Genomic DNA, 24892 nt, shown 5'->3' with positions numbered 1-24892 from the left:
GCAGCCAAACTTAATCACTGACTTAATCAAGTGCTGTTGTATTCATGGCCTTCTGTGACCATCAGGGAAAGGGGACAGAAATGAGCACATTCAGGATCAAGAGCAAAGGGCTAACATAACAAATGCTATCATAGACTAAAGGATGCAGTGTGTACTGGTGCAATTATATCATAGTAGTAATATTCTCAAAGATACCATAGGCTGAAAGTAAATCAAGATATTCATTTCCACTATAAATACACAAAATCCAACAAATTACATACCTTATCTGAGAACCAGATGAGCCTCGATTGTTCATCGTACCTGAACATTCCATACTTGGGATCTAAGAGCTCTCTCATGATAAGCAAGAAAAATTCTTTGCGAACTCCTCCTGCATCAACAGCTTCTTCCCCTACAAAAATAACCTAACATTGGCAATGCAGTTAGAACATTACATTTTTAAAAAATAAAATACCACACATACTCATAGAATCATAGAGTTGGAAGGGACCCTGAGTATCATCTAGAACAACCTCCTGCGATGCAGGAATATGCAGCTGTCCTGTAAGGGAATCGTACCTGCGACCTTGGCGTTATCAGCACCAGACTCTGACCAACTGAGCTATCCACAAGTGCTCAATTTGTTACTTGGCTAATGACATTTACAATAAGGAGTCTGACTAAAGGCCACTTCATACATTGTACTTTAAAGTTGTAAAATGTGTTTTAAGTTTTTATAAATGTTTTATTATTATTATTTATGCGCTGGAAGCCACCCAGAGTGGCTGGCGAAACCCAGCCAGATGGGTGGGGTAATAATAAATAAATAAAATATGAACACGGCAAATGCATATTTGTAAAGACATATGTTATACAGATATATAGGTTATACAGGTACATTTTTCATTAACCTGGAGCAGCCTCAACTCTATGAATGAATGTTGAGGGGCAAGTTATGAATTATATGCAAGTGTGTATACTAAAGTTCCAACAATTGAAAAGAAAGAAAATGCACCAAAAGGAGCCTTAGGTAGTTGTGATTTTGAATGATGGGAGGAAGCGAGTGCTGAACCCTTTCTTGGCCAGCTGTTCTCTGCTCAGAATTCTCCCTTCACCCAGTTCTAGGACAAATATTTGCCATGAGAAAAGCAGGGGGTAGGGGGTGGAGAAGAAGAGAAAACTGAAGGCCAGGTGTGCATCACAAAAAGGTAAACATGCATGCATATAGGCTATACCTTAAGAGGCTTCTTGTAGTCAACATTTTTGGTTTTTCTTAGGACTTCCATGGTATCCCCCACAATATTGTCTCTGCGCACAATTAAGATCAGACATGGATTGACAGATTCAAATACTGGGAGAAAAATAGATGAGAAATTCTGTCTGTGAGCCTGGTCAACAGCCATCTGGGAAAAACCAAGTAAAAACCTTAGTGGCAGCAGCAGCAGTAATAAACACTGGATGCTCAAGAGAATCTACAATTCCTAGTACTATTTCCAGCTTGTGATTATACTAATGCAGTACTGCCTGAATCTTTGATATCCAAAGACACAGTTTTTCTCGATAACTGAACAACTGTGATACAAGCCAGTTAATATAAACAGGGCCTAAATTATATCAATCCAGGAATAACTACAGTGTTTTAAAGTATTTTATTTTTAAATTACTATTTTACCTGCATCTGTAAGACTGCATCTGTCTGCAAGAGTGTTGTCTTTGCCTGTGCATCAAACACAAATGGGTAGGTGCAAATTGTAACTGGCACATCTGCTAGCTAGAAAGGCAATGGAAAAAGCTGTTAGCATGTGCAGTATTAGCAACAGTATATATAAATTTTCTTTTGGCAGTTATGCAACATTTACTTGACAGAGAGATATAATACAGGATATCCAGCTTATGAAGAGGTTTATATTTTTTAAACAGTTTTAGATATATCTAATCCATGAATTTTATTTCAAGATTATCAGAATTCAAGGCCCATGGATAAACCTGTTGTCAGAATCTTTGGGTCTAGTTTCCAAAACTTTACTGTGGAAATCAGATAACTTCTTACCTCATTTAATCCATGGCTGATATCCTACCAAAAGAGTGCATAAGAGGCAGCAGTAATTAAAAGGAAAAAAACACTGTTAGGTTCCTCTCCACTTTCCTCCACACCCCCAAAAGCCTTCATGCAGATGCCTGCATTTTTTTTAAAAAAGATGGGCACAGACTAATGCCTTTGTGGCATTCAGAGTAGAGCTATTGAAATTAATGAACCCAAGAGCTTCCTCTTGTCCTGCTGCTTCCCCGCCCTACCCCAAGCAAACCTGTTCTTAAGTACTCAAATGGAGCAAATAACAAATGGTTTTTCTGTGGATTGCCCTTTGTTCCAATTTAAAGTTAAGAGCAGGTTTTCCCTGGGAAAGGAGCAGGACAAAGGGGAAACTGCTTGGGCCCATGCTTTCTAAGTGTGGACGAGCCCTAACTTAAGTCACTTTCATGAATGTCAATGGGTCTATTTTGAGCAAAATTTAGTTAAATACCTCTCTCTATGTCCTATGTAGAGGGATGTGGGTGGCGCTGTACATAGGGTGGTGCTTTGCACATCAAAGTGCAAGTAGATAAATAGGTACCGCTCCGGCGGGAAGGTAAATGGCATTTCCATGCGCTGCTCTGGTTTGCCAGAAGCGACTTAGTCATGCTGGCCACATGACCTGGAAGCTGTACACCGGCTCCCTCGGCCAATAAAGCAAGATGAGCACCGCAACCCCAGAGTCTGCCACGACTGGACCTAATGGTCAGGGGTCCCTTTACCTTTATGTCCTATGTACACAGAGCAATGTAGAGAACAATGTATGCTAGTGCACATGGATCCCAGGGAGGTACATGGCATAACTGTGCCCACATACAGATTCACTGCTAATACATGAATGGAGCCTCTACCAAAGTCATGCCTGGCACACATTCACTTCCACAAGATGCAGTGGTCGCTCCTTAGAAAACAGGGATAAATAAAAGTTCACAGAGAGGTTTGGTCCTAAACCGTGCAATGCTCCAACTTTAAGATTGGTTTATTCAAACATCTATCCCAGCTCATTTCTAAAGCTTTATTGCAGCCCACCTCCAAATTATGACTAAACTATTAATGTGCCTAAAAACCAAATGTCACAGGCGCAAAAATCTAGCCTAGGTAGTTTTTTAGTTCTTTTCATCCTTCATCAACATGTTGATAATGGACACAGAGCACTCATGAGCACAACTTATCTATTCAATTAATACATTTATGAATAATCTTTTTCATTTTCAAAATCTTAAGAAGCAGATTGCATTTCTCACAATCAGTATTCCGAAACCACAGATCCTATTTAACCTACACTGTTTCTAAGCTCTGCTCCAAGCCATTACAAAAATATTTAGATGCCCGACTTGAGATATATGAGCAGGGAAAGAGACACTTCTGAGCTAAAAATAAAATTGATACTTTAGGGAGTAGTTTTAAATAAGGGTGGGGACCTTTCCTTTGAGAACATCACGATTACTGAATAGAAGAAGTAGAAGAACAATGAATTATATGCACAATTGCAATGGTGGGATGTAGAATACAGGTATTCTCCCATAAAAGTAATATATTTGATTAACTCATGAGGAGAGATGCATGAGGGCAGATGACATTTTAAAAAGGTGTTAGTGTTTGATCACCATCATTTAATAAACCTGGAATTTTGGTTCCTGTTGCCTACATTAAATAGTTTCCAAAAATATTCTTGTTTGTTTAAAAGCCCAACTCTATTACTACCTTCAGTATAAATTAAGAATCCATGTTCTGACCTTGAGTGGTATCTCAATTAGTGTTTGGAAGCAAGAAGCAAACTAACTAGAAACTTAGATACCCAGCAAGTCTTTCATATATCCAAGCAACGCATTTACTTTTCAGTTCAGAGATATGGCTATGAGAAATCACCTCTGCTTGCACCCTATGGTCCAGTTCACACCAAACCAGGGGTGGTTAACCTGTTGCTCAACTGCAACTCCCACCAGTCTCAGACAGCATCACCAATGATCAGTGGTGAGTCGTAGTTCAGGTTATTCATGTCTGTCACTATAGCATGGCTTAGCGCTGCATGAACAAAACTCCCTGAACCCTGAGCAAAGCACTGGCCTGCATGCTCACCTCACCAATTCTTGTTAGGCCAGGAGAAGAACCTGCACCAAGTTTGGTTTTGCTTTTGAACAGTCTAGGCTCAGTGCAAATGAATGAACTAGGGATTTTGGTGGTTAGCTTCAAGGAGAACTCATGTGCCAAGATGTAACTGTGGTACAGCATGATTTGCCAGTATATCCAAACCAAGCAGTGCATCATTTGATGTACACTCTATTCTTTAAAGGAAAAGAAGAAAAACTAGCCCTCTCTCTAATGCTTATCAAAGATCAACATTTTTACTCTGCATGGATGTAATGTTTCAAAAAACTTCATAAAAAGGACATTGTCTAGGAAAAACTAAAAAGAAAAAGAAAACCCACAACCCAAAACTGACATACACTAAGAACCACTCTAAATAGAACACTTGTCATAACCTAAACTGTTTTTGGCCTGCACTGCTTCAGACTGTGGTGGAGGAGCAGGGGACCTAACACAGTCATGTTCATTAATTTCAATGGGTACACTGTTGAGTGAAATTTTGGTTGAATACCATTCATAGAAATCTAGCATATTAGGCAGAACACCCTTCTCTCCCACACCTGGCTATCTGTTTGCAGGAATTTATTTATTGTATTGGGAACACTGAGCCATACAATTCATCCAACTGAGCAGCTATGCAATGTGAATTCAAGCCCATGCAGTGTAATTTAGAACACACAGTGAAAACAAAAATGGGACATTTACCATTCCATATGCCTGCTGCTGAATCCAGTGGAAGTAGTCACTTCTTATGTCTATCAAATCCTGTAGTTCATGTATGTAGAATTTATCATATTGTATGATTTGCCCACCTCTTTCATTTACCTGCATTTTAAAGAGAATGCAGTTTGTCACTGAGAATATTTTACATTTCACTCTATTCTATTAAAACTATTTCTTCAGATTTCTATATGAAATGCTATTTGCAATATTTTGGCTGGCCTAATAAAGGTATTGCCATACTATGGAGTCTGGAAGTTGCTGTCTATGTTAGCCAGCCTTCTTCACAAAGAGGAATAATTTGTCTGAACTCTTAAACTATTTTCATTTATAAATATATGTCCTTTCCCAAAGCATAACAAGACTGGAATATGTTAGTCACACAATGATTTAGTTATAAACTACAGGGAACAGCCATTTTCTGTGTGCACCGCTTTCAGCCACAGAATGGGGAGGGGCTGGAACAGGCTGATGTTTTAAGGACATTTTTTGATATGATGCTTTCTCCCTCCCACTTTAGGGGTTGGTATTTGTTTGCTGAATGTGACCAAGGTTATTTATAACTGATAAGCAGCAAGAGAAAATGTGTTTTAAATTATTTATTTGTAGAATGATACTGTTTATATATATTAAGTTGTAAACATTAACAGGTTAGTGTAAAAACAACCATGCATTTTATTCCAAGATGCACTCCAAAAACCAACTTGATAATAAAAGTACTTGCTATTACCAGGCAGCCTGCGAGTAAGACTATTTGAAAAATGGGGTTCCACATGTTTCTTGTCAGCTATTTCGATATGCAGTGTCAGATCTTAAGACATTGAACCAGAATGCATGCATGTATGCATAGAATTGCAGCCTTAGTGATTTCTCTTTTGTGGTTCTGCCTTTCCTAAAGCAAGGTATGTTGTTCACAAAATAAATTTTGACTCCATTTGTAATATTGGCATGAACTTTCAACTTCTATGGTTTGGGTGAGTCCATATACTGAGAGCCATATACTTTGATCTCAGTTCTGATGTTACATTAAATCAAAGTATGGTCTTGCATGTCTCTTCATGAGAACATAAGGAAATACTCCATCCACTGATTATACGGATTCCAAACAAATCTCAATGGTCCACACAGCCACAACTTTCTGTGAAAGTTCAGACTTCTAAACTCTAGACTTCTAGACTCAGTGAAAATCAATTGCATCAATGATACAGTACATCAGACAAAATGTATCTGGCAGCAGAAATAAGGATACAAACTGCAAAGACCTACCCTGTGCAAAATTTCCAAAACCTTGAGAGAAGAGTGCAGGCAGCTAGAGAAGATTCTTTGCTCTGAAGTTGGAATGCCCATCTTGTACAATTTAAGAAGGTGGACAACAACATCCTTGTAAAGTTCCACTATTTTAAGGAACAATGGAGGCTCCAATGCAGACCACCAGTTTTCTATCAATAAAAGGGAAAAGCAAATCTAGCAGACGAAAACATTGCACAAGTTAACAGGACTTATATGTAACTAATACTGTCTAGATCTCAAGTTCATTAGTTGTTCAGCAATGAATAAATTAGACCATGCATTTTTCCACTCCATATTAACATCCTTTTAATATGTAAGAATAGGAGACATAGTTTTTTGGATGTTACAAAGGGAAGTGCAAAGTTTATTATCCCTGAGGAGATATCTCTCAAACAGTCGCAAGCCCCCCTGCTTATTAACTATCATGAATTCAAAAAGACAGTTTAAGAAATTTCATTGGACACTTGAGCAATTTTGGATTTAAAAAATAACTTGGCCTCAAAATTATAAATCTGTATCACAGTAGAGCATAGTTGATAATTTACTATTATTTATAATTTACTATTATGCCTTTCTGGTATATTTGCCTCGTACAATCATACCTTGTGTTGCATTCCGCTCTTGTTACGGACTTTCAGCTTACAAACGTGGCAAACCCAGAAGTGTTTACTTCCGGGCTCACTGCCTGTGCATGCTCAGAAGCGATCTGCGTGCTTTGCGCATGTGCTTGATCGCACCGCGCACATGCGCAGAAGAGGCACTCTAGTTGCGGACTTTTCGGGGTGCAAACGGCACCCCGAAATGGATTAAGTCCACAACTAGAGGTACCACTGTACCTGCTAATGGCAAGAGGAAATACATTACGTATTTTTCACTCCAACAAACACTATCAGTAAGCAAAAAACAAACCTTAGGACTGACAAAAACCACAATTTCTAGTTTGCATTTAATGCTATGCCAGGGATCACTGTTTCCACCCAGCGTGAATGTGGAGGAATAAGTGGCCAGAGGCAGTGTGTTCATGGCAAACGATTAATAAAGGTTTACCGTGGTATGCAAACAAAGCAACACTTGCTCATAGAGCTACACAAGGATATCTATATGCAACAGCACTTCCCTTTAGTAGTGCAATGAACAGAAGGTGAAAACTGATAGCAAGAACAGTTTGAGAGATTATATATGCCCACAGTTAGTTTTGCAAGCTGCCACACCCTTGCAGCAGATTAAGACATACAAATTAAACAAAAGAAACCTTACCAAGTACTTTCAGTGGAGCCTTTTCTAGATTCACAATAGCAGTTGCAAATGGGATAGCTAGTGTCATGTAATTGTTTGCGTCACTCATTAGTGGGCATTCTGGCAGGGTTAGAAACAGTCTTAGGGCTTCAACATCAGGCAAGGAACTAGTCAGTTTAGGAATAAGGTTCTTTTCCAAACTAGCTGCAACCTGGGAATGTGGTACAAAATAGATTCTGGTTTTAAACTAAAATCATTTTCTATTATAATAACTCATTTTACACTTTTTTTAAAAAATGAATTTGAACATAAACTTGTTTTTTTAAAAAACAAAACAAAACCCAGAGCTCCTTAATCACAATAAATGTTTTTTATAACAGCTATTTTACAAGAATGATGAAAGTTACCTTTCATATCTGTTCTGGAGTACAACACACATTACAACATGAAAAATGCGGCCCTGAAACACAGTTTCATACTATGGAGTGTTTCAGTTCAGGGGTTGGAGCCATTCTAGTCAGACATAAAACTAAGCTATAGTTTGCTATCACCATGGTTTGCTGAAGAAACCAGGACCCCAACCACAGATGATCAAAGAAACTGTGGCTTGTTTTGCCTGGTGGTCCCCCCCCCCAAATCCTCTTGTGAATAGATGGTTGCTGAGCAGAAGGCCTTTGTGACAATCAACTTATCAACTTACCACTTCTTTTGTCACTGGCCAACTGCAGACAGGAAACGACCATTCTGCTCAAGATCCTTTAATGGCTCCAAAAGCCCCTGAGCAAAGTAATAGTCCTAAAGGTATTATCAACCAACCCTTTCCTTGCAATCCTCCTGAGCAAAAGTTCTGTCTGCTCTACCTATTCTTTCAGTAACAACAAGTGTTTCTCAGAACTAGGAATGAACTGAGTTTATCAGCAAGTGAGTAGGTGACAGGGGAACCTTTTAGATCAAAATCTGCAACTGCATTTGTTGAACTGTTAGTATAGTCCTTCCTAAGAACAAAGGTGAGCTTTTAAACATATATCTCTCATTAGATATTAGGGGAAATGCTCGTGGTCTCTTACTACTTTTCTTTCTTATAGGGCTCATCAGCAATGAGGCATGCAGGGTAATGAGCCTGTTACTGGGCACAGTAGTGAAGCATGGAGAGATCTGTTAAAAGTATCAATGATAATCTCTTAGTTGCATGAACAATTTCATTTTCTAGCTGTTTTTCCCTTACACCTCTGTGGCCAGGCAAGGGCTTCTGAGCGATGTGACAAACTAAGCTCAAATCTAAGGATCTGAAGTTCAGAGGTAACTAAAAGCAGAGATTCACAAGCCAACTTCAAAACATAGTTTGAGATCATGATTTGTTGGGCACAAACAAACCATAAATGGTTGGCCAGGATGCTCACAGGCATAGGCAGAACTCACCTGAACAACCCATGGCTGAGTGTTATTCCCAAATCCAGCCATTGAAACACTAACTGAAGTACATTTAAAAAATCTCAAAATGTTGACAGCTCTGTGGAGCTACTACAATTTACATTTTTTTTAAAGTATAGAATATTTCAACAAAGCATCAAGCATTGCATTACAAACCTAAATTTACCAGTTCTGTGCAAAAAGAAGCACCAATTGTTTAACACAGTGTAATACCTGGGATTTGAAACTAGGTGCAATAAGGATTTCAGGACAAACCTGCTGAGATATATGAGGATGTTCCGGCTGTATAAGTTTGTGAAACAGAAGTCGAGCAGTATTCATGTCAATCCCTGAGTATCTGGCACTAGTTCTGTAGTGATCATCATGGCTATGAAAACAAAAAGCAGTAAGTAAATTCTGCTTCCCACTACTTATTCTCTATACTTTTAAATGAACATGGAATTCTTAATTATTTCCAGACTTTCATTAAATCTTGTGGCTTGGGCATTTAAAATATTGTGTATCACCTACTGACCTGATAGCTAAAAAACTTCCATTTAGACAGCCAGCTGAGGAAAATGTTCCGTCGATTTCACTATTAAAAACAAGAATAAGAAAAAAAATATACACAAAGTTAAATTTACTACAATGTTCTAACAGTCTGTAATAATCACAGTTGACATTCTAGTCAATGGCAGTTGTTTCACCACACAGAGTCCTGGAATTGCCACTGGCAGAGTATCTGTCAGAAGGCGGAGATGAGCAATACTGTATTCCGTTGCTATACTCAGTTTCTTTTTCACAAAGAGAGCTCACTATGTTCTATCAGCCATAAGGGCCTTTAACACAAAATCTGTTTCCCAACTCCTTTCTGCTTCAAATGTCTGGTGCAATGGTCTATTTTCTAAGTTAGATGGGTTCCAGACTAGGTTCCTTTGGCTCCTACTTCAGGTCCCAAATTGTGTCCCGAATTCAATTCTATTGTTGGAAACAGGTCAATGTCCACTCTCCACTAAAGTGTGGTGGGCTGCCTCGAAATACTGGTATTTGGCCTGGGAAAGGGCTTACTTTTACATCTAACCAAAAAAGAGTCTGTCAGTTCATGGTTGAAAACTATGATCCGAAAAGACTCATCAACTGGTCTTTCACCATCCTTTTTACATCATTTGGGCTACGACATTGCCCTTAAATCCCTGAGGCAAAGGTTATGGGATATTTTATACAGCGATCTTCATTCTATATCTTATGTAACCTGTGGACCGTTTGCAACTGGAATCCACTATGGCCATGATTTTCAGTTACCATCGTATTTCATGAATCTGTCTGAACCTAACTACTGCCAATTATTCACCAAAGTCAGACTAATGTAATCCCTTCAGAAGTACTAAACGGCAGACTGTCTGGTATACCCTATCAGAACAGGCTCTCCTTATGAGAACAGGCTCTCCTTACGATGCCTTATGAGGAACGGCTAAGGGAGCTGGGCATGTTTAGCCTGGAGAAGAGGAGGTTAAGGGGGGATATGATAGCCATGTTCAAATATATAAAAGGATGTCACATAGAGGAGGGAGAAAGGTTGTTTTCTGCTGCTCCAGAGAAGCGGACACGGAGCAATGGATCCAAACTACAAGAAAGAAGATTCCACCTAAACATTAGGAAGAACTTCCTGACAGTAAGAGCTGTTCGACAGTGGAATTTGCTGCCAAGGAGTGTGGTGGAGTCTCCTTCTTTGGAGGTCTTTAAGCAGAGGCTTGACAACCATATGTCAGGAGTGCTCTGATGGTGTTTCCTGCTTGGCAGGGGGTTGGACTCGATGGCCCTTGTGGTCTCTTCCAACTCTATGATTCTATGATTCTATGCTCTCAGGGTGTTGACTCTATGAAACATATCCCACTACACTGTGAGCAATTCAAACAAGCCAGGGATCAATTAATTAAACCCCTTTTGGTAAACTGGAAAATCCAAAACCTTCTATCTTAAGCACCTCCTTGGAGATATGTCAAATGATACTATCCTGGCCACGGCTAAGTTCCTCTTGGAAAGAATAAGAAACAGAAACCTACATGCTCTGGATAAAACATAATAACCGCCTTGGAATCCTTTCCCTGTATTTCTGTTTTAATTTTCTTTTGAAAATGTTTTTGTGAGTCTCTGGATCGAAATAAAGAATGTATGTATATTAATAGGTGAAATGGAGCATGTAAGCCAATGTTTACAGAAAAGCATCAATTCACAAGACATATTTCTATTTATTATTAGAGTCAGACACCTATCAATTCATTATAAAGCTATGATATGCTTGAGAGATACTGGAATCATGACCACTAGAAGACAGTACAGGAGTAGAATTAAGGGGACACCTTTTCACTTCTTACACGTTTTAAAAAAAATATTCCAATTTCATTTTAAAAATATTTTAAAAATAGTTCAGTTCTGCAAAGGGCAGATCAACCAATAAAGGTAGCAAAACATACAGATAGCCATACTGAAAGGAAACATCCTATGTTACAAGAAAACATAGCTTAACATACACTACCCTTGAAAAGACTAAAAGGAGAGAAACTTTCTACAAAGCCCAATCATATTTCTTAGTGAATTTAACGGACATTGTCATGTGCGTTTCCTTCCCTCTCCCATTCCTACTGTAATCCTTTCCTTTAAGCAGAGCTCTTCCTATGTTAACTAAGCTGAGCGTCCATGAGGTAAGAGTAATACATTCAAATGCAGGAGCCAAGTGGGTGGTTCTGTAAAGTTAAGCACTCAACACCACTATCTGCAAGATATGCCCAAAAGTGTAACAACCACCATTCTTACTTTGCTATCTCTGCAGGGAGCCTCCCTGATCCTGAAGATGAGCAGTGCAGCAACCTCTGAATGAAGCCTTCATTCACAGTCCAGATTTGTTTCGAAGCACATGGGTATCTGAAGTCATCTGGAGGTTCCAAATCCTACATTTTGAGTGGTAAATTATACACAGAAATATTCCCCCCCATTAACTAGGGCTAATTTCCAGAAATCCCTATATTTAGAGTTGCTACACCATACAACTTTGTTTCATGTTTACTCTTGAGCAGTCCACACATTTTGTTTTTGAACTTGTAGCATATAAGCATTATGTACACCAGCTGGTTGGTTTCTATATTATCTGAGAAGATTTATATAAAATGCTTTTAAAGAATTTGTTTTAAAATCGGAATTTCCCTCTTTTTTTCAGGAGCGCTAATTGGAGCTCAGCATATATAATAGCCCCAATCCAGCTGTAGTCATGCTTTACTGCATGCAACTATCACCCCCAGATTAATTCATTAAGTTCAATACACACACATCAGTGCTTCACAGATTTCCCTTGCTGCAGTACGGCATTTCAGGGCAAGGCATCCTCCATGTAAATTAAAGGCTGAATGGGCTGCTTTTAATAATATGATATAACAGGGATGGGGAACACATGTGGTCCTTTGGGTGTTTTTGAACTCCAGCTGCCCCCAGCCCCCACCATCATAGCCAATGGTCAGGGATGATGGGAGTCAAAGTCCCACAACACTTGGAAGGGCCAAAAGTTTCCCATCCTCATAGGTGGAGAGCCAGGATGTACATAACAAGCTGACATCACCATAATGGACATTCATATCCTGTGTGTGATATAGAAGACATTTTTATTTTATTTGCTTGAAAAAATTATATTCTGCACTTCATCCAGGGTGATGAATAAAACATAAAATATACTGGGATGAAACAAAGCAGATAGAAATACATCAAATTTTAAAAGGTTATAAAATTATATTTAAAGAATGCACACAGTTCCAATAAAACTTTGTATTTCCATGAATTCATACTTCCAGTTTACAGCTTTCCCCAACTTAAAATAAGGATTGTCTGTCACTAAACTCTAAATATTATGTATGCACACCAATCCTCAAAAGGAAAGATTGCTTTGTTTAGGAACTGTGAGTTTTGCTTTATCAGCTAACAAAATGATGCTTAATTTTCTCTAAACAATTTACAAATAACAATTTTCAGATACTTTAACACCAAATCCTAAAGCATACTGACCATTAAAGATATGGAAAAAAAGTTTTATCTTAAGGTACAATAATACACAGCTGAAGCTACACTAGTTGCACTATATTTTAAAGAATACTCTAGTGAAGCAAATGGAAAGCAACATGAATACAAAGTCAAAGTTCCAGGTATCAGATTCAGCTCTAAGCACTTTACTGAGTAAACACAGAAGCCAACTTATGGATTTTAAAAATGAGATGAACTACCTGTAGAGTAACGTAATGTGAAAAGCTTTGGTCTCCACCAGAGAAAATCCTATGTACATAATAATATTCTTCACGATCTATAATTAAAATAGCATGATGTTAACATCAAGAGGATAGGCTTGAAAAGAATTTGTCTTTTATTTAGGTAGGAATGAAATTGAGGGATGCTACTTTTGCAAGAACATCAGGTAACTTTTGCCAATAGCAGGTCTGCATATTAGCATTTTACACCACACACAGCAACCTTCCTTTTCATATCACATTCACAGTTATGGCTCTGCACTCTCAAAGATCAACAGAGAAAAACTAGAGTTGACTTGTATGGAAAATGGTGCAGCATTTATTTATTTTTTGGTAAGAATTTTTATTCATTTTCATCTTTAAACTGTTTACCATGGTTGCATTGAGATATATCTTTGTTTAAACTAGAGCATAACATGCTGTGGTTATATATAATTAAAGTTAAAAGTAAAACAACACAACAATAAACAGATACACATTTCTGAATATATTAACAAAGTTGTGTCAGTGTATATACCAAAATTATTAGTTATTATGTGTATTGCTTAGATCAGTGATCAAAAGTCAAAGGTATTTTGTATCAACAACTATCAGAATTAATAGGAATTAATGGGAAGGGGGGGGGGAATAATAAAACTTGTACTTCACACACACCAGACTGTGCTGTAAACTATGGGTGCTATTCTATATTATGTCTCATTATTTCTGTAATCAATAAAGTCACACCAGACTGCAAAAATCTGTCGTGTTTATTTTGGCCTCTTGCTACTTTTAATTTTGCTCTCAGTTTTTCCAATAATGCTGATTGCCAAATTGCATTATACCATTGGTTCATAGTTAATAACTGTAACGGTTTCCATGTCCTGGCAATGGTTGTTCTTGTAGCAGTTACTATGATATGTTAAGGGTCCTTGTTTCCAATTTGCAACATATTGGTGCAGCATTTATTGCTTCTACAGTAAACACAAAAATCTCATGAGGCATAGATGCAATACTAACAAATCCAGTCCCTTACCCATTATCACAATATAACTATTCTTAAAATAATTCCCCCCTAACACTCCGAAAATATATATACAACTAAAGAAAGCATTATTACCTGAATTTAGTGGGATGTCTCCATTATAAGGAAGCCAGTTTCCTTTCACTGGGAAGGGACTTTTCCTGTTACTGGTTGATCCCATGCCCAACTGTCCATTGCCTCCAAGACCAAAAGAATAAATTCTTCCAGTTGAAGGGACAAATGCAGATGTGTGCTGCCTAGTGCAAAGAAAGAATAGAAATTCAAAAAGTAAGAAACTGAGAATGCTGTAGTATATTACATATGCTATATGTGACTTATCTATCCCCAGTAACTTAAGAGAAGACAGTTGCAATGTTCTGTTCAGGGTATTAAGAGGGAGCGGCCTCTAAAATGCATGGAACTTGTAATGCATTGAGATGGAAGGCTACTGTGCCTATAGAACAGCCTTCATGCCAATCCAATTAAACTGCATAATTGGGCTGCTTAAACTAATGTCTTAGCTAACTTACAGCAGTCTTTTCTTTATAATGGCACATAATTGGGGTGCCCAACAAGATTTTGAGAATTCCACAGCAGCTAGAGGTAAACTTGCTTCTTACACTTTTCAAGTTGCTAAACACCCCATTAAAATTATTCCATTCTGTGGTCTTACCTTCCACAAGCAATCTGTGTGACAATGCTCCCCATAAGTTCAAAAACTTTTCTTGGGTTTATTTCATGGCCAGTAGAGTTATGACCTAATTGCCCATAGCCTCCAGCTCCAAAAGTAAACACCCCACCTTCCTAAAAAACATTTGAAGTTAGAATGCAATGTGTAGATGACTCCAATACTTTTTATGTACAAAAAATAATAGTTACAACTGTGGAGAAGCACTAGATATTTGCCCTACACATATAACAAATAAATTGTCTTTACAAACATGCTTATCTTCATAGATATATAGTTTAGTCTCTGCACAACATCCTCACTGTGTAAGAGTATAAACAATAAAATACCATATTTTTTGCTCTATAAGACTCACTTTTTCCCTCCTAAAAAGTAACGGGAAATGTGTGTGCATCTTATGGAGCGAATGCAGGCTGCGCAGCTATCCCAGAAGCCAGAACAGCAAGAGGGATTTGCTGCTTTCACTGCGCAGCGATCCCTCTTGCTTCTGAGATTCAGAATTTTTTTTCTTGTTTTCTTCCTCCAAAAACTAGGTGCGTCTTGTGGTCTGGTGTGTTTTATAGAGCAAAAAATACGGTAAATCCACAGTCCTGTACACCAAAAATAAATCACATAAACTTTTTTTTTAAAAAAACCATTGATTTTTAATTTTAAGTAACAAAAAATACCCATGCAAAAAAATCATGTATTCTTTAGCTGAGTTCCAATTTAAAAACACATGGTTGATTAAAAAAAATCCTAAGTTAGTGGTAAGATCAGACTGATAAACAAGATAATGTAAAATGCTATTAGTGGACATTGCACCCTGCCCAATATAGTAGGACTACTATTTTCACTTTCATATTTATTTGTTTCAAGAATGACTTCAACTGCAGAGCAAGAATTGCTCAAGAGAATAGAAAGTGCATTTCTCCACATTATCTGAAACAAGAGTTCAATTTTGAATTTAAAATCCCACAGGTTTTTAAATATAAGCTTTACATTATGTACTCAGAAAGCAAACAGTATTTGTTTACATAAAACCTAAACTATTCTTCTGTTTGCAGATACTATAAATGTCATATTCCAATTCTGAATGTAATGACAGTTGTGTAAATAAACCAAAGTATGTTGCATTAAATCAACACACACACACAAGACTATAAACTGTGCTTCAGCACTAGCAAGAGAGATGGCATCCATCAGCGGAGCAGCCGCCCACATGGTTATTAGAGCTAGGCTGAATGCAATGGAATATTTCTAAACATGAATTTATAAAGCTCTGAAGGAAAATAAGCACAAGTTCTCCTTTCTTTCTCCCCTCCTCTGCAAGTCAGCAGCAAGTGGCACATTACATTTCAGCAGCTCTCCCCCCGCCCCCCGAGCTTATATAAATGCTGGTGTGAGCAGGCCAATGCAACATGTGATCTTGGCAGGTTCACTGACGTTGCCCAAGCTAGTGGCTCAGTACAACTGTAATGTGTGAATCTTCTCTCAGATGAAGGGGTTGGTGCGGGAGGAGTTCACACCCAATACTGGGCAACCATTCTCTCTTGACAAGAGTGCAGGGTTACAAAAAAGCAGACCAACTGGTGACATGAACATGTTTTCTCTCCTACAGACTGCTGAATCCCTCACTACTGAAGCAGTCAGCCTGCATGTGAAAAGCTATCAAATCTACTAATTAGTTAAGAGTGTGAAATGCAGTATTTCTACTACAGTACCTTTGTAAGAGCCGCAGTATGATCTTCTCCACAGGAGATGTAAACAATTTTCTGGGATCTTAGTGACTTTAGAAGATTGGGAACATATCTATCTGAAAATTGTAATAAATCAGGAAGTGTAATATACACTTTGCAACAAATTACATAAAATTACATAAAAATAAATAATATAAACTACTGATTTAGTTTATAAACTATTATTATTTTATATAACAAATAGCTTTGTTGCACTTTGAGGTTTATAATTCCACAGTACGTGTTGTTCAGAGAAGCACTACAGTGCAACAAATAGCAAAGCGCCTGGAAGTTATGTAGTATTTTATTCACTATTTTGAAAGTACCGTTATTTCCTACAATTAAAGCATGCAAAGCATTTCAAAGTTATTGTAGTTCTGCACTGCAGTAATATCCACAGTTCCTTTCAGCAACTTTCAGTTCAGTGGATTTCTCATCCACTAACACAGACGCTCCAAGCATCAATTCAGCAGAGGAGCATAATTTGGTTTTACAAAAATAAGCACACATTATCTGATCATAACTAAAATGGAAAGTAATATAGTTCACAGTTTTAAATTTTGTGTACTTACCATTTTCATCATTAAGACCAAGTTGGCCAAATTTGTTGCGTCCCCACCCAAAAACTGCTCCAGAAAGAGTAAGCACAAAGCTATGTGCTCCGCCCGCTGTAATTTGCGCAAAAGGTATCCCTTGCAAAGATTTTATCCATTGTGGGGAAGTCTGTTTTTTGAATTCATAACCTAAACCTAGTTGACCATATTTGTTCTGTCCCCAGGAAAAGACTTCACTACCTGTTGAAGAAAACAAAAGACACACATTTAAGATGAAGAATAACTGTAGGAATTTACGTCACTCTAAGAATTAAAATTACTCCACTATCATACGCGACAGAATTCAAATGGTGGCAATAATTTTTCAGCCAAGAAAAAGGGGTATTTTTGAAATTAAATGCTAAAGAAGTAGGGTAGGCAACAAGTCCTACCCTACACACACATTTCCAAATAAAGCCCAATTCTCAATATATTAATAGTTCCAGGTATTGCATGGAATCTCTGTACATTTTAGAATTTGGAGATCAGTGGCAAACATAAATGCTCATAATACACACATTTCCTTTCCTTAACATGAGCAAAGCTGAAAACTTGTTTACTCTTTCTGTCCTCTCAAAGCTATCAAACACTGGCTATTTTACGATGTGAAATGTTTAGTGTGGTTTTTTCTATTGTCATTGTAAGAGTATTTTAAATTTATACAGAAAAACAAGCAGACAGTCCAGAGATTGATTACCTTTGGAGAGTGCAAGGGAATGATAGTAGCCGCAGGCAACCTGCACTATTTGGATGTCTGACAAGCTTTTTATGTTTCTGTAGGAATAACAAGACATAATTAAATGAACAGGCTTTGCACAAAATGCTATAAAAACACAAAGCTTTATTTCCTTACAGAAAATGCAACTTAATGTTTCAACATTACAGTTCAGTGTGATGTAAATGAGCTGCAGAAGTGTTGGACTCACATGCTACCCACTCCTGCTTGAATAGCTCAAGAGTCATTTGGAAGCTTCCACTCTCACTTTTAGTAAACCCCGGCTTGCCATATCATCTGCACCCAGAACTGGGATTAACATTACCTATGGCTATTTTAAACAAGCCAGATTCATAAACTACTAATAGTTTACTGTTGACTTGTTAAACTAGCCATACTGGTTTGAGCTTGAAAAATTACAAAGATTCAAAGACGAAGCAATAAGCCCTTTTTACAAAAGCAAAAGGAACAATTTTTCTAAGATGAAAGTTTTTTTTATTCAAAACAACAACAACAAAAAAGCTTATGTTTTACCTGGGCACTCTGGTATACTCCTCAGTTCCAGGCAAGCCAAGTTGTCCATCTGCAGCAAAACCCCAAGCATAGACTTGACCACTGTCATTTAATGCTAACGTGTGGGCTTCTCCACATGAAACAGCTACAATATTTTGAGCATCCAAGGCACTCACCTGCTCTGTAATCAAGAGAAAAAGCAGCATAATGTTACATTGCTCTTGCCTAAACATTTCCATGATGGACTGCACAACTGAACTAGCAAAAATGTGTTCCTACAAACATGTCAGATCTCCTTTACCTGAGGTCAGAGGTGCTACAAGCCACAATTCACTGGCTTGTAGGAAACCACTTCACTATTAATCTGTGCCTAATAAGGATTGTAGTTTTTCTTCCTCTCTTAAGAACCAAATTTATGCTACCTATATATTTCCACCTTTGGGTGAAGTAACTGCTTTGGTGGGGGAGGTAATTTTAATCACTAAAGTGACACAACCGGATGCTGTCTCTCAGTGCCATGGTCCCTATCCGATTGAGGGAGCCCCAATAAAAATTGAAGATTCTATCTCCTGAATCATATGTAGTTGCACCTTAGTAGCTATCTAGTGAATTCTATTTTAGAACAGAGTTGAACACTACAGTGCTATCAATCAGCAGCAGTACATGAGGTAGACACAGTGGCAACTGAGGACTAGGCAGTTTTGTAGACTAAAGCATTTTCAATAAAACTATTTCTAGAGACCCCACTTCGTATTACCAAAAATTACTTCATGTTTAGTCCAATTAGCGTGTCATTGGCATAAATAGAAAAAAACTACCTCAGTGGTTCCAAGCACTGAAATCAAGCTGCTGCTGCTTTAAGAATTTAAAATACAACACACTTAATGATCAACTAATGTTAATACATAATTTCTCAGACAAAAATAAAAAGTCAACAATACATTTTAAATACTGCCTCTGAATGGGCTACAGTTCTCTAGAAATTAAAAATAATATAAAAAACAGATCTCCAACAATTTCTTAACAAAATATCTTGTTGCATTTTCAGTTCCATATAAATAGAGGCTTTCACGCAATAGCATTGGTATAAAAGTCAGAAAGGGAAAAAGAGCAGGTCCTAGAAGCTCTACTAATTCTAGAAACACTTCCGTAATCTAAACAACTGCTGCTGCAAGTATAACTGGCACCCACATACAGAACCTAAAGCAATACGATTATCTAACAGGCACTGTTTTAACTTACCTGGTCGTTTCCTGGATTTTTCATGTCCTAATTGTCCTAAATCATTACATCCACATGTATACACAGTCCCATCATCCAAGACAAACACAGTGTGTCTTAGTCCACAGCCTACATCTCGAACCTTTTTGTTTATGAAAAAGTTGCATCTTCTGGGTTCTAGGACAACTTCTTCATCAATGCCCCCCAATCCAAGCTGTCCAAAAGAGGCATTTCCCCAACATAACATGTTGCCAGCCCTCTCAATGATCTGCCAGCTTTAGCATTCAAACGTCCAGCATCACTGTAATGGAGTGGAAAATAAGTTAGTACTAGAATACAGGTGACTTGGTATTTATAATAGGATTCACAAATTTCATCTCTCAATTATTGTGATTAGCCCAAATAAAAACACTAAGAATTTCATGTCTCATTAGAATAATTCTATAACAGAAAAATGTAAATATGACTGTTACACGTTCTCTAAAATATTAATCATCTAATTTTAAATAAGTATTTTGCTAGAGCTAGTATTTGTGGACCTCTAAATATCAAAATTGCAAACATTTCTTGCAGGCCAAATGTGGTTGCTGTGTGTTACTCCTACAAGTGAGTAAGATGCGAAAAGGCATAACCAGAACTATTTATGAAACCAGTAATGACAGCAGGATAGAAAGCACCACAACGGCAAATCTGAAAGGATTTTTTTGTGCAAGACAAATTTTTGTGCTGACTACAAATTCAGCATGGAGATTAAATTTTCTGGACATTTGAGACTTGGAAAAGAACAGTTCTCTCTTCCCCACTATTTTTACACATTTTCTCCCATGTCTTTACATTTAAGTCAACCCCTAAGATTATATTTAGCCCAATCCTAAGCATGTTTTACTTGATAAGTAGATCCCACTGAGTTCCATGAGATTTACTCCTAGCTAGGTATGCATAGGATTGCAGCTTTAGACTGAAAACCGCAAGATAATTAACAAAATCCAGCCACACTTACAAGACACTCAAGATGGTGCTGCCAAGAGCTGGAACATACTTGTAAAAAAGTGGCCTTCAGACATCCATGCCAATCACGGCAAATTCAACCTATAAGAACATAATTAGGTAAAAGTTATGGGAATTCACATTTCTCCAAACCCAATCACATATTTCCCCCCCCCCCACTTGAGTATCACTGAAAATAGAATTGAAAGAGAGTCCCTAGCTGAAAAAGCATGGTAAATCTTCACTTCCTCCAGTATCAACCATTCAGGCCCTACAACTGGCAGGGGGGGGGTGCTGTTAGTGGTGGTTCCCCATATGTGGAATACCCTTCCCCAGTTAGGCATGCCTGTCTTCTTCATTATTAAAATGCAAGAGGAAGTGAAAAACATTCCTGTCCACCCAGGCATATAGTGGCTGAAAGAAACAGTTCTTGGCAACCCTGAAATCATTAGATATGAGGCTATTTGACTGGCTTTAACTTTTTTTAGATCTTCTAATTGTTTTTAAATGTTCTGAAACACGTCTTTCAATTTTCATTATATTGTTTTATTGCTTGGTTAATTGCTGCCTTGAGCACCTTTCAAAGAAACAGCAGGAGTGAAATTTAATAAACAACAAAATAATAATTAGATTAAAATGTGCCAGAAAATATATATCACCCTTCTTCAGAAAAAATAAAAGGGCTTATTCTACTTTCAGTGCAATGAAACAGGCATACAGCGACACAAGGTTACTCAAGCAGATCCAGAGAGTTTTCTATATAGCTCTCAGCACGCTTATGCATATTTCTATGATTTATTTTCACCCTTTCTTTTAAACAACTTAGATCCTAGATACCTGACAGACAGCCTCTATCCATACTCATCTTCTCAGGTGTTAAGATGTGCAGAGGGAGCTCTCTTGGTAGCTCTGCCATGCTTAGAAGTGTGAGAAGTGGCAGCTTGGGAGATGGCTTACTCTGTGGTGGCCCCTAAATTATGGACTTCCTTCCCATAGGGGTGCATCTAGGGTCTTCACTATACAGCTTTCACCATATGCTGAAGAAGACACGCCTCTTTGTACTCAACTTTGATAGTTAAGTTCTTTTGCTGAATTTATACTGTTCCATTTCATAGGATTTGGCATAAAAGAATAGGAATCGACATAAAACAATAATGACGAGGCCAAACAACCAGATCAATATTTTTGAACACTAGATACAAGGAAGTCTTTATCATCCACTAGAATGAACACTATAATGGCAATATCAAGCCAATTTATTCTCTCACTAATTCAGGGGCTGTGCTGTCCTGCCATGCCATATAGTTGTATAAACATTTTTATTATTAGAAGATTAAAAAGCAAAAATTCCTGAATTAGAAAGGGTGGGGAGGGCGTAATACGACAAAGCTTTACTGTATTTCTTTCTATTTAGGTGAATAATGGTTTGTTTTAGTCATACACCCAATAACTCTGAAAAGATTTACTGTATGAACCTAGAGCTTTCCAGAAGCACCTACAGTATGAATCATTGTTGCTACATCACTTATACGAAGCACAGTAATGCTGTGGATGAACACTAGCAATATCTAAATCTCCAGATGTCTAAAGACCAGGGGCTTATCCACATCTTTTGCCCCACTCTTTCTGCACTTTGCCCAGCAGCAAATTGGCAGATCTCTAAGCACAGATATTATATGCTGACAAGGCGTCACTACTGTCAGCAATCATGCTGTAGCATTCTGTACTAACTGCAGCTTCCCGATTTCAAGCATGAGGGAAGCCCCACATAGAGCACATTAATATGGAGGGTAAACTTACACACAAGAGCTTTCTGTCAACTCTGGATGAAAAACAGTGCAAAACCAAGTTTCAAAATGGTTTTTTAAAAAAGGACCACAACTTTCATTTTCAAACTATTGCACCTTCCAAAACATATCTCCTTTATGCCTACCTCCATTAAGCTCACAACTTAATGTAGCAGGGAGTTAATGTATATGTCTGCTAGAATTTCCTGATCCACATGTGTAACTACTGCATCACCATAAAAGTTTAAAAATGCAAACTATTTCAAAGATGAAAATTAGTTGGTATGGTTAAAGGCACACACAGATGATTTATATTCTAAGCCATGGATGGGGCTTACCAAACTAACCCTTCAAAGGGTGTGTAACTCTGACTTGGCAGCTGCAGTTATGAAACAACTCTGACTAGTACCAAATAAATTGCAAAACACCCACTTGCAACTCAACATACCTTAAGCATGTCTAATGGGGAGAAGGAGAAGAGAAATGCTATGATTTGCTATCTCTGTGGTTCTAGGTTAACAGGAACTGTTGTGCTAAAAGAATCATGGGATGAGGGAGCACTGTGGCTACAATATTATGCTCACTTACTTGGAAGTAAGCCTTACAGAATATGATGAGACCCACTGAGTAACCAGTTGAGCTTATATAGTTTATCTAGGTCAACCTTTTAAGCATTGGCTGAAGGCTATGTGTTTGGACAGGTAGCATTAAAAAGTGAGCACCTTCTGACACAGGGCTCAAGTCAAGTCTCCTAACAACTTTACAGTAGCTCTTTTGTCCCCCCTCCCCATTTTTGGTGAAGCTGGCAGAGTTTGACATTAGTAAACGTCCAGATGTAGGAGAAGCATAGTTGCAGTCCTAGATACACTTATTTGGAAGTAAGCATCATTGAGTACTACTGGACCTATTTGAATAAAAGGCTGGGGTGCATAATTTCTGTAAGGTCAGCTCTTTCGGGCCTTGACAGAGGATTGCCCTGAACAGAGGTGAAACTGGGTCCTCAGTTTCATTTCAAGCTCCTTCTCTCAAGTTTCAGCTTTCATTTCGATACAGAAGCCAGGAGTACTTCTGCAGCAAGGCTAACTATCATTCCCATCTAGATGGGTATTTTGAGAGTTTGCTGTATTATCTTCTTTTGAATTACTGTACTTTTAATGTATATTTAATTTGAATTTACTATGCAGTTCACAGCTCCGGTAACCTTTGGACTAACAGTGGCAAATAAATAAACCGTAACATTGCTATCACTTTTTTCTTACTTGTATGAGGAAAAGCGTATTGGTAACCTTCTAACCAACTGCTCACTAAGAAGTAAAAAAGAAAAGAAAAGCTCCTGCCTTCAGATGTCCCTTCCAATGATGCAAAGGTCACTCAGTAAGCGCTGGGTACTTATTAACAAAATAAGAATATAAATATATTTAACCGAGTACTGCACTGTCTTGACTTTAGATATACCCAACTACCTGTATGTAGGCTCCAGCTATTTTAGGCTGCTGGTGTTTTAGTCACGAAAACACACCATCCTGCATTTGCTCAACACAACGGTTTTTCCATCTAAAAGGCCTGCGACCGGATTCAAAACACACACATATATTATTTAGCAGGGTTCGTTCCCCCCGGAGATTTCGGCAGCTATGCATGTGGAGCGCCCCACTTTTTCCTCACGCACCCCTCGGGATGAGGGCGAGTGGCAGCTGTCAAACCCCACCAGACCCCAAAAGGCTCGTTCCTGGCGGCGCTGCCCCTCCGCCCACCGCCGCCTCTTCGTGAGTCACGAGGAGGCTGAAGAGAAGCCCCCGACCCCCCCACCCCAACCGAGGCCCCGGAGAGCCCCAACTCTCTCCCGCAGGCAGTCGGGCTCCGCTGACCCTCCCCTTCCCCTCTTCCAGGCCCCGCGCTCCACCCCGAGGTCCGCGCTCTCCCGCCGGCCACCTTACCAGCCTAGAAAGCCCGCTTTCTCCTCCGCTTCTCCACCCCAGACCACAGCGTGGACCCCCTCGGGAAAACACACACACAGCAAGGCCGCCCTGCCCTGCCCGACTCACGGCAGCCTCCTGCGCGACAGCGTCCGCCCCCGCTTCTCTCCTCCGACGGAGGAAGCTGCCGGGCTGACTCGGCCCGGTGATTCCACCCCAGGCGGGCCCCGGAGTGCGGCAGCGCCGAAGCGGGAGAGCAGGCGGGCGGGCGGGCGCGCGCGCGCCGAGAAAACAGGCCCAGCAACGCCGGCTCGCCTTGCTCGCTCTCCCTCGCAGTGCGCAAGCGCCGGGCCCGCCTGCGTCGAGCAGCCGAGGCAGGCGGGAAGCACGCTCTGGCTCTTCTCCCCGCGGACGGAATGGGCCCGGGGCCGCTTTCCCCCTCGTGTCGCTTTCGCTGAGGGGGGAGAGATGGGGTTGCTTATTACAGTGGTACCTCAGGTTACACACGCTTCAGGTTACAAAGGCTTCAGATTACAGACTCCGCTAACCCAGAAACAGTGCTTCAGGTTAAGAACTTTGCTTCAGGATGAGAACAGAAATCGGGCTCCGGCGGCGCTGCTGCAGCAGGAGGCCCCATTAGCTAAAGTGGTGCTTCAGAACAGTTTCAG

General features: G+C 39.0%; 1 protein-coding gene across 15 annotated transcripts in view; it reads right to left on the bottom strand.

The window, feature by feature from the left end:
- The window catches only part of HERC4 (HECT and RLD domain containing E3 ubiquitin protein ligase 4), a 30238-nt gene extending 5684 nt beyond the window's left edge, over positions 1–24554 (bottom strand). Inside the window, exons 1-21 of one of the 15 annotated variants that reach the window (XM_083439925.1) lie at positions 24354–24444; positions 23568–23612; positions 20535–20623; positions 19556–19835; positions 18335–18494; positions 17783–17859; positions 17065–17286; positions 16478–16569; positions 14760–14890; positions 14183–14343; positions 13063–13139; positions 11612–11745; positions 9333–9392; positions 9074–9185; positions 7409–7598; positions 6128–6300; positions 4847–4966; positions 2033–2056; positions 1655–1753; positions 1218–1385; positions 264–407 (exon numbers count right to left, since the gene is read on the bottom strand). In XM_083439925.1, coding sequence (XP_083296051.1) covers positions 264–407; positions 1218–1385; positions 1655–1753; positions 2033–2056; positions 4847–4966; positions 6128–6300; positions 7409–7598; positions 9074–9185; positions 9333–9392; positions 11612–11745; positions 13063–13139; positions 14183–14343; positions 14760–14890; positions 16478–16569; positions 17065–17286; positions 17783–17859; positions 18335–18494; positions 19556–19781 — 2370 coding nt within the window. In that variant the 5' untranslated portion in view covers positions 19782–19835; positions 20535–20623; positions 23568–23612; positions 24354–24444. Of the gene's footprint in view, positions 1–263; positions 408–1217; positions 1386–1654; positions 1754–2032; positions 2057–4846; positions 4967–6127; positions 6301–7408; positions 7599–9073; positions 9186–9332; positions 9393–11611; positions 11746–13062; positions 13140–14182; positions 14344–14759; positions 14891–16477; positions 16570–17064; positions 17287–17782; positions 17860–18334; positions 18495–19555; positions 19836–20534; positions 20624–21358; positions 23613–23771; positions 23878–24245 lie in introns of those variants that run through there. The other 14 variants (XM_083439926.1, XM_083439917.1, XM_083439929.1 and 11 more) reach the window with 14 other exon arrangements.
- Positions 24555–24892: the final 338 nt, after the last annotated feature.

The sequence above is a fragment of the Podarcis tiliguerta genome, assembly GCF_965153285.1.
Source record: "Podarcis tiliguerta genome assembly, chromosome: 5".
NCBI classification, from domain to species: Eukaryota; Metazoa; Chordata; class Lepidosauria; order Squamata; family Lacertidae; genus Podarcis; species Podarcis tiliguerta.
This window is presented reverse-complemented; position numbering and strand designations above follow the sequence as displayed.